This window comes from Aplysia californica, unplaced genomic scaffold, assembly GCF_000002075.1.
Source record: "Aplysia californica isolate F4 #8 unplaced genomic scaffold, AplCal3.0 scaffold00041, whole genome shotgun sequence".
Classification (NCBI taxonomy): domain Eukaryota; kingdom Metazoa; phylum Mollusca; class Gastropoda; order Aplysiida; family Aplysiidae; genus Aplysia; species Aplysia californica.
In genome coordinates this window covers 1,032,365-1,047,604 of record NW_004797311.1, presented here as the reverse complement: position 1 = coordinate 1,047,604, position 15,240 = coordinate 1,032,365, and the positions used below count along the sequence as shown (strand labels likewise).

General features: G+C 38.6%; 1 protein-coding gene across 3 annotated transcripts in view; it reads left to right on the top strand.

The window, feature by feature from the left end:
• LOC101859152 overlaps positions 1-15,240 on the top strand; it is a 43,867-nt gene that overhangs the window by 17,029 nt on the left and 11,598 nt on the right. For 2 of the 3 annotated variants that reach the window (XM_013079137.2, XM_013079135.2), the window contains exons 8-16: positions 1,869-2,050; positions 3,599-3,833; positions 4,174-4,365; positions 5,647-5,858; positions 6,345-6,514; positions 10,665-10,802; positions 13,565-13,707; positions 14,287-14,440; positions 14,974-15,165. In XM_013079137.2, coding sequence (XP_012934591.1) covers positions 1,869-2,050; positions 3,599-3,833; positions 4,174-4,365; positions 5,647-5,858; positions 6,345-6,514; positions 10,665-10,802; positions 13,565-13,707; positions 14,287-14,440; positions 14,974-15,165 — 1,618 coding nt within the window. The remainder of the gene's footprint in view (positions 1-1,868; positions 2,051-3,598; positions 3,834-4,173; positions 4,366-5,646; positions 5,859-6,344; positions 6,515-10,664; positions 10,803-13,564; positions 13,708-14,286; positions 14,441-14,973; positions 15,166-15,240) is intronic. The other variant, XM_013079136.2, reaches the window with a different exon arrangement.

Here is a 15,240-nt window from a genome sequence, read left to right as displayed (position 1 = left end):
ATGACAAATTGATCCAGAGCATTGCTTGGCAAGGAGGAACCTCTTATGTTGCCAAGTTCCATTCAAATATCATGACTTTGGGAGAAGATATGACTGATAATCTATGTAAATCTGTAAAAAACGCCACTTTTTTACCTCTTAATGTCGTTACAACTCAAAAAGTATGATAGATATTAAAAATTTGACAGCATGACTAGATTCTGCATTAAAAACTGTACTAGACTGCCAAGTTTCATTTACATACTCCAAAAAATAGGCGAGCTATGACAAATATTGTCTCAAAACGCACCGAAAACCGCCACATTTTTACCTTATAAACGTCTTCATAACTCAAAAAGTAGGATAGCTGTGAAAATTCTGAAAGCAGGACTAGATTCTGCACTAGAAAATGTACTGGGTTGCCAAGTTTCATTTAAATATTCCGAGAAATGAGCGAGTTATGACGAACATTGTCTCAAAACTCATCAAAGAACGTCCCATATTTTTTTTTTTTCATTATATAAAAGTGTACCAAAAATTAATTGATTAAAAAATTCATAACTTTTTTGTTTATTGATGGATTTCAAAAATTCAAAAAGTCCCATGCTCTGTGGAGATAGAGCTACAAAATGCACCTATTTGCAAACACTTTCTGTCAAAAAAACGTTTTTCGTGGTCATTGCTAATAACCCAGCTTTGTTAGTTTTTCTATTCATTTATCCAACATAGCTCGGTTTTTCTGTAACCTAACCCAGCTTTGTAAGTTTTTCTACAAGCTAATCCAGTTTCATAAGTTTCTCAATGACCCAACCCAGCTTTATAAGTTTCTCAATGACGGATAACCCAACCTTGTATAAGTTTCTAAAAACTGACTTTTGTAAGTTTTTTGGAGTGAAAGTAGGGCATTTATCTGTTCATAACAAATAACTGTTATTCTGAGCTTGTGCATTTTGTGCTGATTTGTAAATAAATTTGGTGCGCCTTTGTTTCTTTATTTTTGAAATGGCTTTTTTGGGTTTTCACACTGTATGATGTGAAAAGTGACTGTTCACAGAAACATTCAATAGTTCTGTGTCTAAGTCATTTGAAAGAACTTTTTAAATAACACCTTTGATACTCTAATGCCAAGATATATTTATAAATTTAATAGACAAAATTGTTTCCCCACATATTTTTCTCCGAAAAGAAAAAGATATAGCTAAGTATTGAGATATCTGTCCATCACAGGGATTTAAAAATATTTTCAGCCTTGATTACTTGTTATGAGGAGAAGAAATTATATATGAAAACTCAAGGCTATTGAGTTCATGGTTATGGTGCCAGTGCCTTTGAGGTCAGTGAATGCATCTTCGCAGAGATTGTCAAGCAAAGTAGACGTGGCAGCTTTTAATTGGGTGGTCATTGAGATGTGTTTTCAAGTGAGACGTGTCTATCATTATCTTTAAAAATTCTGCCACTATATTGTAGTGATCAATTGGGGATTATTGCTGTTTGAAATGGTCTTATGTGGCATAAGCTGATCATTCATGTCATCATTGAGAAGGAAACTGTGCATGAGTATCACTTAAGTATATTTAAAAAATGTTTTCAAGATCTTGTTTCTATATTATTGCTCCTGGGACCTGTTTGTGTTAATTCATAATTTATTTGTGCAGGAAAAGAGCTTATGGTTAGCTCAAACAAGTTAATGCTTGTCAGGATGTGTTTTCTAACTGTACTGTTAATTTGTGGGTTGCTACTGAGGTCTCTGGTGTGTTCTGCTCCTGGCACTCCTTTTCAGTGGTTGTATTATCTCAGTCTGTCTGTTGAAATGTGGGTGTTACCATGCTGACTAGCTTTGAACAAACTTGGTAATCTCTTCAAATTGTTATCGTGCTTCGTCTCCGCAGATATGACACAACGAACTCACGGTCTACAGACAGAGGGACAGAGAAGTCAAAGTCCACAGTGTCCACTATTCTGAGTGGAGACTCATTTGATGTGCGAGGTGATTGTTGTGAAGTGGAGCTGTACGAAATGTCAGAGCAAGCTCGCCGAGAGAGATACGTGAAATCTGATGTTGCAGTGACAGGTAGGGCTGGTGTCTGTTTCTGCTATGGTAGAGGTACAGACTTTTTATTGGGGGAAATGCCACTGTCAAGCAAGGTTGGAAAAACAGAGAAGAAAAATACCACCTTTATTGTTCCTGTCAGGGAAATTTTAGTAGTACTTTCGTGCAGTGCATATATGATTAAATTCGGAGACTCCATCAACACCAACACCACATGTATTATACAATATCAATATCCAGATAATACAACATACCCTTGTTGGTCATCACTTGTCAGTGCTCTGTTTTTTTAATTTAGATAAGTGTAACATTCATAACTTGTGCAAGGACATTCACCAGTGACAGCCCATCTTATTGCCATGTCAATGACATAACTTGATTTAATGTGTGAACCTGAGATCACTAACCATTCGACCCCAGGATCATGCTCATTTACATGTTGAGCAGCACAATTTGAATATCCTGATCAAATGCACAAGATTATGATCATTGAAAGTTATTTTTGAAGTTTGAGAATAACCCTCCAAGTAATTGCGTTTCTCCATTCTCCCATGAAATAACCTGGACAAAGTGTTTTCCAGCCATCCAAAGTTATCTTCGCAGACTTGGTCTCTCCCTTTTTTTTTCTCTTGTGAAATTAATTGGACCTAAAGTTTTGTACACTTTGAAACATGATGTACTATTTGACAGATGAATTATATTTTCAGAGTCTTGTAGTTTAGCTGTGAAGTCTGATAAACATTTTATTTACTCATCTTGAGGGTCCTTCTACAGCTGATCAGGGAAATGAGGTTTTTATCTTTGGACTCCCGTATCAAATTGTTTTTTTAAAAAAGATTTCCCGGGAAGGTAGGCTCTGTGAGGAGACACACACCAAACAAATATTTATTTGATGTTAAAATGTGGTACTTTTTACGTATTCTTTCCATTATGTTTAGTATTGCCCTGCATCTTTGCTTTCAAGTTCACTTTAAATATGTGGGTGGTTGGCAGGTGCTCTGGTTTGGTTTGCTCTTTCTTTGATATCAAACATCAATCTTCTTTATCTCGTCTCCTTTTTTGTGTTTGTTACGCTTTTGTAACACCTCTAATCTTTGGCACTTATTTGACGTAATTGTGTTGACAAGTGCCGTACAACTCTTACAAAAACAAAACTTTAAATATGTTGACGGAAGTGTGAAGGATGGAGAAAGCATTTATGGTTGTGTAAAGTCCATGTACGAGCGTATGTGTACTGAGTTGTAAAGTGTCATGTACATATGGTAAGCCATTTGTGAGTACATTTTTGTTCTCGTTTCTCATTTCACTGCTATAACTTGAGTAAAATTTCTCACCTCACGCTCTCCTGTCCTGAGTTTCTCTCTTGTCCCCCTGTAATTCTGACTGACTTTTTCAAATCGCAAATTATCATTGAAATTTTTAATAATCTGTTCTTCTTTAAATTGAAGAAACATTGAAAAAGAGTTCTCTTGGCTGAAAAATCAGTTTTAAATTCTTGTGTGAATCTCTTGATTTGAATTTGTTCAAAGTGCTGATTTGTACAGTATTTATCTGAGCTGTTTTCTTCAGCAGCATGTGATGAGTTATGTTCACTTTCTGCACCACCACGCGTTAAAGTGATCAACACTTCAAGGACTTTGCCAGAGCCAAATGTCTCTAGTGGTTCATTGTTGAGGTCATGCATTACTGCTGATGGTGCTGACTCGGACACTGACAGTGGAGTCACATCAAAGAGGAGCTTCTTCAGCATGCTCAGAGATGATGAGAACAAACTGAGAGGAGGGAATGGAGATTTTCATAGAAAGTAGGTGCAGCTAATAGATCTTTTTCTTTGTCTCAATTGTTTTATGTCTGCTACTACTACTACTACATCTTTGGGTTGGTTGATTGTAAGTCTTAAAGATTGTTGTAGGAAAAAAACAAACTTTTGGAAAATTGTGTTTTCCTTTTCCTTCAAGTATTTCCCCCTCCGATGCCTGATAAATGATAATGATGTTTACAGATAGTAGTTTATTTTTGCTAAACTCAGTTTAATATGTGTGTATTGGCCACCTGACTTTCTACCCTGAACACCGTCATGCATAAACCCAAACAAGTGTCTTCCTTTCTTCAGCATCACAGAGTACAGTGTATTTTCCTTTTAGGTATGTGGATGTTGATTATGTGCTCACGGAGGACCGCTTGAGGAACAGGCCTGGGCGTGGGAAAGAAACTCAGTACCGCAAACATTGTCCTACCAGTATCAGTCACTCAAGCACCTCCTCGAGACATCGCAGCAGAAATGAAAGCAATGCGAGCTCCTCTGCTTCACATCACTCGGCGCGCAGCATTATAAGGTGTGTGGACTCCTTTTTGCAGGATAGAGCCAGGCTCTTCTATGCCCTTTTAGCTGTAAATGGGTTAAATTTTATACCTTAACTTTTGTATCGCTCTATTCATTTTAACATTCTCACTCCCTTTATTTCTGTATATTGTCTCTTGTTGTGAATTTACAACTAAGCCGGCAAGGCTTTAAGACTTAGCAGTGCATCACAATTAGTATTCTGAAAAACTCTGGGATAGCAAGCATTTGATTATTCTAATGTTGTGGGTGCAGATTAAATGGGTGTTTACAACTTCTGTGAAAAAACCCAAACAAACTGAGAAAGGGTTCAACGGTGCCTGTTGAATTTATTTCAAATATATATCTTTTTCAAAGTAACAATTATTTTGGGGATTCCTTTTGTCACTTAGAGCTGTGTGGTTTTTTACATAAATGTGATATGCACATGTTTTAGGGACTACATTTTTTTTGGCCATCGACACACATTCTCAAGTCCTTTATGTCGAAATGTATCATTAAAAAATTGGTCAAAATAATATGAAACTAGCTACTGTCACACCAGCTGATATTTGCCTCTGTAACTAATCCAGTAGGATACATGCCACAAAAATATACTACTTGATCTGTGTGTGCATAATTTTAGTACTTCACATTCAAATGGTATCAATAAATGTATGCAGTATCACCAGCTTAGTTGGGATCAAGCTAGTCTGCTGCAGACCATTGTTTGAATATTTTCCTCTGCTGCGTTCCTGAACTTGGGTTGTCAGGGAACATGCTTTTTTTTTGGTCTCCAACTTCTTACTGGTGTCAGAGGTAGATTTTAGATGAGGAGATTGTACCTTTCTCATGTTTTTAGACGAGGTTTGATTTAGACACATATTGTATCGGAGAATACATGTAAGAAAACTACTTTTGATGCTCTCTGATGCTTGGTTTTGAGTTGTAAGAGATCTGTATTTTCAACTTCATTATGTATTCTCTCTCTCTCTCTCTTTCTCTCTCTCTTTCTCTCTTTCGCACTTTTTCTCTTTGTGTTTGTCTCTGTCCATCTCTGTCTGTCTGTCTGTCTGTCTGTCTGTCTGTCTGTCTGTCTGTCTGTCTGTCTGTCTGTCTGTCTGTCCTTCATCCGCCCATCTGCCTGTCTGTCCGTCCGTCTGTCCATCCGTCTGTCCATCCGTCCGTCCATCCGTCCGTCCGACCCTCTGCCTGCCTATTGCTCTTTCTCTCTCTTTCTCTTTCTCTCTTTTCTCTTCCTTTCCTGACACCAGTTTTCTCGTCGTTTGTTCACTAGCATCCCTCCTACATCCCCATCGGAGAACTACGTGGAAGCGGCATCGGACGACTCCTCGCTGTGGTCTCAGCGCAGCTCTCCGCCCACCACCACCACCACGGAGTGGCTCACAAAGAGCATTAAGACGAGCCCCAAGAACGAGCTTGGCAGTTACCAGTCCAGCATTGAGACACAGACAGAGGACAGCGTCTCCTCCCCAGGCTGCAAAACAGGTGTGTGTGTGTGTGTGTGTGTGTGTGTGTGTGTGTGTGTGTGTGTGTGTGTTTGTGTGTGAGTGTGTGTGTGTGAGTGTGTGTGTGTGTGAGTGTGTGTGTTTGTTTGTGTGTGTGTGTGTGTGAGTGTGTGTGTGAGTGTGTGTGTGTTTGTTTGTGTGTTTGTGTGTGAGTGTGTGAGTGTGTATGTGAGTGTGTGTGTGTGTGTGTGTTTGTGTGTGTGTGTGTGCGTGTTTGTGTGTGCGTGTGTGTGTGATTATTTGAGAGTAATTTGACTGTGCTATTGAGTTTGATTTTGATAGTTTTAAAATTTATATATTATGATGGAGTTTGTTTATTACATAAATCTACTTTATGTGCATAAATGTGAAGCATTTCAAAGTGGAAGATTGTTGTGTTTTCTGTTGTGATAATACTGTGAAGTTCTACTGCTGTTCGTTGTAAAACCTTGACAAATGCATCATTGTCTATTTCTGCTTTTCACAGTATTTGGCAGCTCATGGCAGTTTGGCGGGTCTTTCACAAGCAGAGGTGGTGTCATGCAGGCAAATGGCTCTGATGTGTCTCTGGTAGTTGTTGCTAATGCCATTCCTAAGAGCAGATACGTGGATATCTATGGGGCTGTTTTCACAGATGTGTCTGAGATCAGGAGGAAGGTAGCTACTAGGATTCAGACGTATACTATGTCTTGTTTCTTTATTGTTTTCCTTTGAGTGTTAAGATAGCCCAGTTGATGAACGAGCTGGCCGCTAGCTCAGTTGATAAGCTTAGTTTTGATGCTGATGCCCCTAGTTCAAATCCCCTTTTGGGTATTCTTAAATTTTGGTTTCTTCCACTTACCTCAGTCCAGCCAGATCCCCCTGGGGCAGTGCCACTGACTGTAGTGTCTTTAGGCCATTCCCAAAGGGGGGACATTTCTCGTTCGAGCATAGTAGAATTGTAAATGGGCTGAATCATGTCACGCTCATAACTGTACCTGATCTACAACAGGGAACTGCTGCTTTTTCTTTCCTGATCCTTACTATTGTCAATTTCCTATACTTCTTTTGTATGTTTGTCACTCTCTTGTGACCTGCTATTTCCGGGGTGCCCTGATAGTCGAAGCAGACTTTGTGCTGTTGAAGCTAGAGAGGTGAGCAGTCTAAGTCTGATTCCCTGTAAAGACTTCTCTGTTGACACCAACCCCTTGGCGCTCATGTGACCTTATGCAGTTGCGAGTGCCGTAAAACCCTTTACTATAAAAAAATAATAAAAAATATCAGTCCAGCCAGAGATGGATGTTAAATTTGGAGGGACTACGTCCTAATGAAGGGAGTGCTTATTTAGGCCACATATGGCCTAAATAAGGTAAGGGAGGGGGGGTTAGCTTATTTAGGCCACACATGTTCAAACTACCCTTTTCAGGCAACTGAGTTCATTCCACTTTCATAATGGTGCACCTTTCTCATTTAGTATGGTTTTGCCTCAGTGTACAACTTATAAATCATAACCATAATGAATATTGTAAAGAACAAAGCACAAAACGCAAAATTTTGCTCAATTCCAATGGTTTGAATGAGGGCCGGATTTTTCCTTCATGGAGGGGCAAAAGCTAGGCTATCATTTTGGCACACTTTGGTCAAGTGAAAAGGTCAAATCCTCCGAATGGACTTTCGGGTTAAATTTGGGTATCAAAAGTGTGTATACTACGTGGCTGAGTCAAAGTTACACTATCTTTGCCTGAGTGACACTCTCTCGTACTGTCTCGTCGTAGTAGTACATGTAGGCTAGTAGGCCTAGTAGTAGTAGTAGCAAAGATTGTGTAGAGAATATTTGGTAGTAGATTCTATCTAGTAGGCAGTTTAGTGAACGTGCTCGCGGCAGGGCGAATCGGCCTCGATAAGCCCCGTAGACTTTTGTGATCAGCCACGAAGCCTCGTGTTTTGATGGGTCTAGATCTAGATCTAGATCTAAACAACTCAGTGCTATTCGCACTGCCACATCCGACAGGCCTAGATCTACATCTTTTTAAAAGGAAAAGAAAGATCATCAAAATGGTTGAATTCGCATGAAAATCGATTAGGTAGAACTAGAACTATTAAAACTTGCTTCTGAAAACAAGGCAATTTTTATACGAAGGCCATTTTTATAACTCGATGAAATAAAAACTACTGACTGTGTACTGTGTTATTCTGTATAAAAATAAATTATGAAACTTCAGGACGTAGATCTATTATTATTTACCAGCATCTTTTGACGCCTGAGCTGTAGAGGTTGAAGTTTTCACAACACTAATAGATCTAGTAATAGGGTTAGGTAATACGGCTTTCCGTAAAAAATGCATAGATCTACAAAAGCCGACCACCGAATCGACCGGGCGCCTCGGTCTCCCCTGCACTCTGATTCAATATTATATTTAAACAAAAATGCTAATCAATGAAAATTGCAAATTGATAATAATAGTATAGTCCTGTAGAGGATAGGTGAACTCCGGGGTCTGCATAGCGAAATACTAGGTTTTAGGATGTGGACCCCGGAGTCACCGTAGTGAAATAAGGTTTGGTTTAAGTAAGGATTGGTACTAGGTTTTAGGACAGGTGGACCCTGGGGTCACCGCAGTGAAATAAGTAGGTTTCTTTAAAGATTGGTGGAACCCGGAGTCACCAAGGCCATAGAGGATTAAGAAGGTTTAATTAAGGATTGGTGGACCCCCGGGACACCTTGATTAAACCTACTTATTTTACTATGGTGACGGCAGGATCCACCTATTCTAAAACCTAACTAGTGTTTCGTTAGGTAGACCCTGGGGTTCACCTTAAACCTACCTATTTCACTACGTTGACTCCAGGGTCCACCAATCCTTAAAATTAAACCTAGATCTATCTACATGTACTTATTTCACTACATTGACCCCAGGGTCCACCAATCCTTAATTAAACCTAGATCTACTGATTTCACTACATTGACCCCGTGGTCCTCCAATCCTTAATTAAACCTATATCTACTTATAATTTCACTACTTTGACCACGGGCTCCGCCAGTCCTATTATAAAATAAACTTAGATCTACTTATTTCATTATGTTGACCCCGGGGTCCACCGATCCTTAGTTAAACCTAGATCTACTTATTTCACTACGCTGACTCCGGGGTTCACATCCTAAAACCTAACATTTTGTTAGGTAGACCCCGGGGTCCACCTATCCTTTTGGCTAGATAGACCCGGTAGTCCGCCTATCCACTTTCTTGATAATAACTGAAAACAATACATGCCAGTTGTCATTTATAGTGAAGAAAAATGAGGGGAAAAAATATAATTAGGTAGACTTTAATTTGTCCAAAAAATTGCAAGTGCAAGTGAAGATCATAAAATAATTTTGTTATTTTCTGGTCACCTTTCTAAGGACCTTAAATTGATTCTACATCACATGTCATGTACGATACGGCTGTGAAGGAAAATGGATGTGAAGAGTTTTAAAGAGATAATAATGTAACTTGTAAAGAAAACAATGCTTTACATTGGTTTGGTTATTTTGACTACATATGTGGCCTAAATAAGGTAAGGGAGGGGGGTTTAGCTTATTTAGGCCACAGGTGTGGCCTAAATAAGGTAAGGGAGGGGGGTTTAGCTTATTCAGGCCACAGGTGTGGCCTAAATAAGGTAAAGGAGGGGGGTTTAGCTTATTTAGGCCACCTGTGGCCCAAATAAGGTAAGGGAGGGGGGTTTAGCTTATTTAGGCCATATGTGGCCTAAATAAGGTCACCCCCTAATGAATTACCTCACAGTATTGAAAGAGGCGTTAATCTCCCACTATATATCCTTTCTAATCAGTTGACAAAAAGACAGTAAGTGGCTAGTAAGTGGTGAAATTAGCCCCAGGGACCTCTCAAAATATAAGATTCAAGTTTACTCTCTCTCCCTCCCTCCCTCCCTCCCTCCCTCCCTCCCTCCCTCTCTCTCTCTCTCTCTCTCTCTCTCTCTCTCTCTCTCTCTCTCTCTCTCTCTCTCTTTCATTGATGATAGCTAAGTTATGCTGATTGTTTTGTAAGCAACTGCATATTCATGTGCAGAGTGCTCAATGTGCTCTGATAAAACAAAAAGTAACCATGCTTTTTTATTTGTGAATGTGTTTGACATGTGATTTGTATGTTTTTTATTCCATGTACTCTCAAAATATACCAACTATAGTTGTCTTCTGTATTGTTCCTTTTGTCTTTCTAAATTGTATCTTTGTTTCCTACAGTAGCAATGGAGATTTTGTTTTTGTCCTGAATGTCAGCATTGTTCTATGTTTCTCCTGTGTGGAAGTTTTGTTGATGTCATAGCCTCAGAAAGAATAATAATACGAAGAAACATTCTTTAAAAATCAAACTTTTTTCTCCGCAAATGATCCCATGAAAAAACAAACTATGTCTTGTGATATGTGAAGTAAAATAAACAGTATACTTACTATGAATTTCCGTTTTCCCTCTCCACTTTCTTAAAATATGAAGTATCTGATTTTTCACTGGAGTCTTTTATATGTTGAGGAATAAATTCTGCTGGATGCTTGGTTTGCAGCAGTTTTCACACCTGTGTGTTAAGGTCTATACTAAGATCTTATTAGCTAGAGATAATCTGCATGTGTGTGGAGTGCATAATTCTGTTCTCTAAAGTGTCGATAGGCGAAAGATGTTCTGGTTACTTTTTTTCTGTGTTGTTGTCAAATCCTGGTGAAAGCGTTTGTTCTTGTGGATTTGTAGAAAGTAACACTTTTAGTGTTAACCACAGTCAGTTTAATTGTTGAAAAAGGTGTTATTGTATTTTGTGCATGTCTACCATCTTTCAGTTTGAACTGCCATCTGGAGAGAGCCTGATCAGTCCAGTTGTGGAGTATCATGCAGCAATGTCTGAGGCCTTCAACAGATTTGTGTGTGTGCAGCTACCTCATTCTCTGCCGGATGAGTTTGACATCAATGCTGTGAAGGTCAGTGTTGCCAGGTGGCAGTGTCGTCATTGTATTAATTCACTTTTTAGGGAAGACCAAGCTCTGTGTCTTTATTGAGAAAGGTGGTGATGAGGAATGGCAGCTGTAAAACCGCTCAGTGTGTGAAGATCCAGATGCCATACTGTTGTCTCTGGCAGATGAACTGGTCAGCTCAACGTATTTGGAGTCTGGCCGCTTCAGCCGTGCCTGTGCCTGTCGGGGTCACTCCAGGCAGTCACATCCCAACAGATAAATCGAGATAATAAAAAAAACCAAACTCACCACCACTCAGGATTTAAACTCACATATTCTGTGTGGGATTTTGAAGTGCGGAACTGTTGCGCCATATTTGCTGGTTCAGCTCAGTGTATTAAAACCTCAAGAAATGTTGAGATATAGAAGAAATACAACCTGTAATGTAATTTTGATAGCTTTTTTAGATTGTCTGTAATAAAAAAAAAAGTATAATTACCTTGTAATGTATGTCTACTCAGGTTCAGCCGATCCAAAGACATGAACATCTACGCAATCTTTGCTTGAGCATTGATATTCATGTTTTATATTCAAATAAATTATCTTATTTTAACCCCTCTCATCATTTATCTACAATGTAAAATGTGTTGTCGCTTCTTTCATTTATGTTTTTATTCTTCCTGTTACGTATTGGCTATTATAATTTTGTCCAGCTTGTATGTGTTAACTTATTAATACAAATTTGTCTTCTTTGCACACAGAAGATTCGAGTTTGAATCTGGCTCTCTGCTATCTTTTGATGTACATTGAGCATTGAGGTTAGATGAAAGGGGAAAATGTAAATGCAATACATTGATTATTGTTATTACTATTATTATAATAATAATTATTATTATTGTTATTATGATTATTATATTATGATTATTATTATTACTATTATTAACACTTTGCCGTCACATATCGCCGATCGGCGATGTTTACCACACTGCGTCACTTTTCGCCCGATTCTGTTACTTTTAGTTAGCGTGACTCAGCAGCCCGCCGGAGCTCCCCAGCTCGGGGTCACAGGGTTAATGAGCCCTGAAGCGAATTTGCCGGTGTCGGTCAGGAAGTTCGCATTTTTGACTATGTTTAAAACGATAGAACTTCTTCCCCATCCCACACAGCAAACCATTACGCAGATGTACTAAAAGCTCAATGTCTTGAGATTTATTCTGCGTTAGAATGGTTAATTTCTGTGCCTTGATTTTTGTTCTAGACAAGTGTTTGTAGAGTACCCAATTTATCCTATTTTAGTTACAAACTTATGTATAAATGATTGTTAATTTAAAAAATGCTCGACAGATCTCTCCAAAATCTGTGTTAAAGTGGCTACGAATATCATGTCTTTTACTATGAGAAATCTTAAATCTGCGCGAGTAGAAATAGTCAAGTTATAAGAGAAGAAAGATGCACATCTGCATTTTTTAACTAAAGACGATCAGCGTTAGCTCTTATTTTACTATTAAACAAGAGAAAGTTACTCTGCGTTTGTTAATGAATCATGCTGTGTCTGTGGCAGTCTGCATACAACTAAAAAGATAATATAAGCGATTTAAAAAACCACAAAACCGTGTAAATACATGGGTAGAGATAAACTTCTTGTGTGGAATAAAAATAATGACAGCTAAAACATTCATTCTTAGTTTTTGTGTAGGAAATATGCGCGGACACAATATGAATGTAAAGAAATCAGTCATGTTGTCAGTTATTGCAAATGGTCATAGAAACAAAAAAAAAAGCTGGGAAAGGCTGGTGCTGATTCAGTGTCCCTGGAAAGCTAGAAATTATTCTTATAACCCAATTACGAGAAGTCATCCCTATTATTCAGTCAACTTACAAAACCTAGACTTAGTGTTTTAAGAAAAGTAAGGAATTTCTGGAGTGTAACAGATACAGTTCGAGTATTAGATCTACGTTGAAGATGAATTCTAGCACTAAATCGATTTGTACTTTTCATAGAGAAACTTCATGGTAATTTTTATACACTTTTGAGAAAATATGCGAATATTCACGATTATATTAGACACATAAAGTTATATTTTGAGGAATTACTTCATAGCGAATTGTGTGCCCAATGGATAAAATTGCAAAATTACAGCCTTCTATTATAAGCGCAGATACCATCTTTTCTGAGTATCTGCACCAATGCTATGTCGTTCATATTCCAAAAGTTCGACAGATTTTGACGAGGCCTTTTTTTTATATTGATTTTTTTTTCATTCATGCTAGTCAAAAAAAAATTACAATTTAGCATTGCCGACTCCAGCGCGTCTAATGAAATAACCAGACAAGTTACAACATCCGTTCTTTTTTGAGTCTCAAGAGCAGAAATGTGTGCTTTGGGTGCACTATATGAGAATTACCATAAATACAAGGATACACCTTAAATTGTAAGTTGAAAAGTACCAAAAATTAAGTCGGCCCAGACAGAGCGGCGACAGGGAGCTGACCCCTGTGACCCCGACGTGATAAGGCGCCCGGCGGGGAACCCCCCGCGGCAAATAAAATTCCACTGCCGGTGCACCGTGACCATCCAGTTTCTTAGGATTTTCACCAAAAATGCCTTTGTCTTTGATGGCAAGAGTTTTTAGTATATGAGCCTTGTGATTTATTGATGGCCATTGTATGTTATGTCCCTTTTTCATTACTCCTTGGTCCATAAAGTTACTCAAACAGCCAAGTAATCAGTCTTGGTTATGCCCCATCAGTTTATTTGTTTGTATTTTAAAAGGGCTTTTTCTTTACAGGTGTACACCTTCAGTGTTGGCGAAAGAGGTCGTGTGTCGGTCCACTGCCTCAAACATAAGTCAAAGTCGAATGAGTTTAGGGATGATGCATACTGGGAGAAAGGTGTCGATGGCACAGTTGATATCAGCACAACACACTTCAGGTAAGGCCAATAAAACAGACTCTTGTCGTGGTAATGTAGGTGGCTGGAAGGCATCACAAATAGGCCTTTTTTTGTTGTTCCGCTGCTGATTTTGTCTGTCTTTTTTGCTTTTTTCCCTACTCTGATTGGCTGGTATTCAGTTACATGCTTCCTTTTGATTTAAATACTGTGTGACGGAAATGGGGGAAGCAAAACAATTCTTTTTGAGGCAGTGATGAGTTTTTGGGGGAGAACGTTAAACTTAAATCTACAATTCGCTTGCTTCTCTTGATGTCAAAATTCAGGATTCACTAAGGTTTTTGGTCAGTGTCCTTTGGTGGAGCTGAGATGCTCGGAACATCATCATCATCATCATTGCCTTGTGCTCAAACGTAATTGATTACGATTTTTAAGCTTTGTAATTTAAACAGTTTTCGCTTTGATATAAAGTTTTTACTTTTTCTGCGGGAAGTTTTTGAAGAAGTTGAAATATTTTTTTTGTACTTATTCTTTTTTTTGTATTTTTGTTTTTTCAAAGTATTTCTGAAAACTTATTACTCTTTCTGGATTACTATTCTGTTGCTCGACATATTTCCTCAGTGGATATTTCTGCACCACGTGTGAAACGTCAAGTCTTCCATCTATCTGTGCGATGGTGTTTGGTTCTCATGTACAGATCACTAAGACTCGACGTGAAGTTCGGGTTTTTCTCTATATCTGGGACCGGAAGCTCACAATAAAAGACTATTTGGAGGTACTAAAGACAATGCTGGTCATGTTGAGTCGTAGACTTGTAATTTGCTGCAAGTGAGCATGCGTTGCCAGGAACCGATAAAGATGATAGTATCACTGAAAAGAAGCTCAATAGCACATGTCGTACAAGAGCTTACACAACTCGCCTGCTTGTCTATTTGACTATGGACGTATCAAGTAATTTTCTGAGTAGATGTATAACGTTATACCTATAGAGAACAAAATGCAAGTAAGTGCAATAGATCAGTTATGAAAATGATAGCACACGCGATCACACACACACATGCACGCAATAATTGCGATAATTGCTTTTTCAAAAAATCTGAGCTGAGGAGTTTTGACTTTGTTCTTTTTTCCATTTTCTGCTGCCTTATGCAGTATAGAGTGTTGTATAAATGAGGAATCATTTCTGGTATATCTGCTTTTTAAGGACTAAGTTTCAAGTTGCTTGCCATGATGAACTGTTTAGTTTTTGACTCGTACGTTCATTGATAGTGTCATTCGTATAACAGTGATATTTACATGTTTTGTCAGAGGTTCATGAAACAGGAGTCTGAGGTGGATCGCCAGCTGCTGACAGACATGCAGATTCCTTTGCTGGATGATGCATCCTCTAACAGTCGCCTCCTCATGAGAATGCAACAAATGGGAGAAGAGAACGATCGCTTGTGTTGGCGTCATGTTATGAGGCCTGATGGGAGTAGGCCTCTGTTCAAACCCTTGCAGGTCAGGCCAATTTCCGTATGGCATGTTTTCCTATCGTATCCTTACGACGTGGGAAACTTTGTGCCACCACTTTCC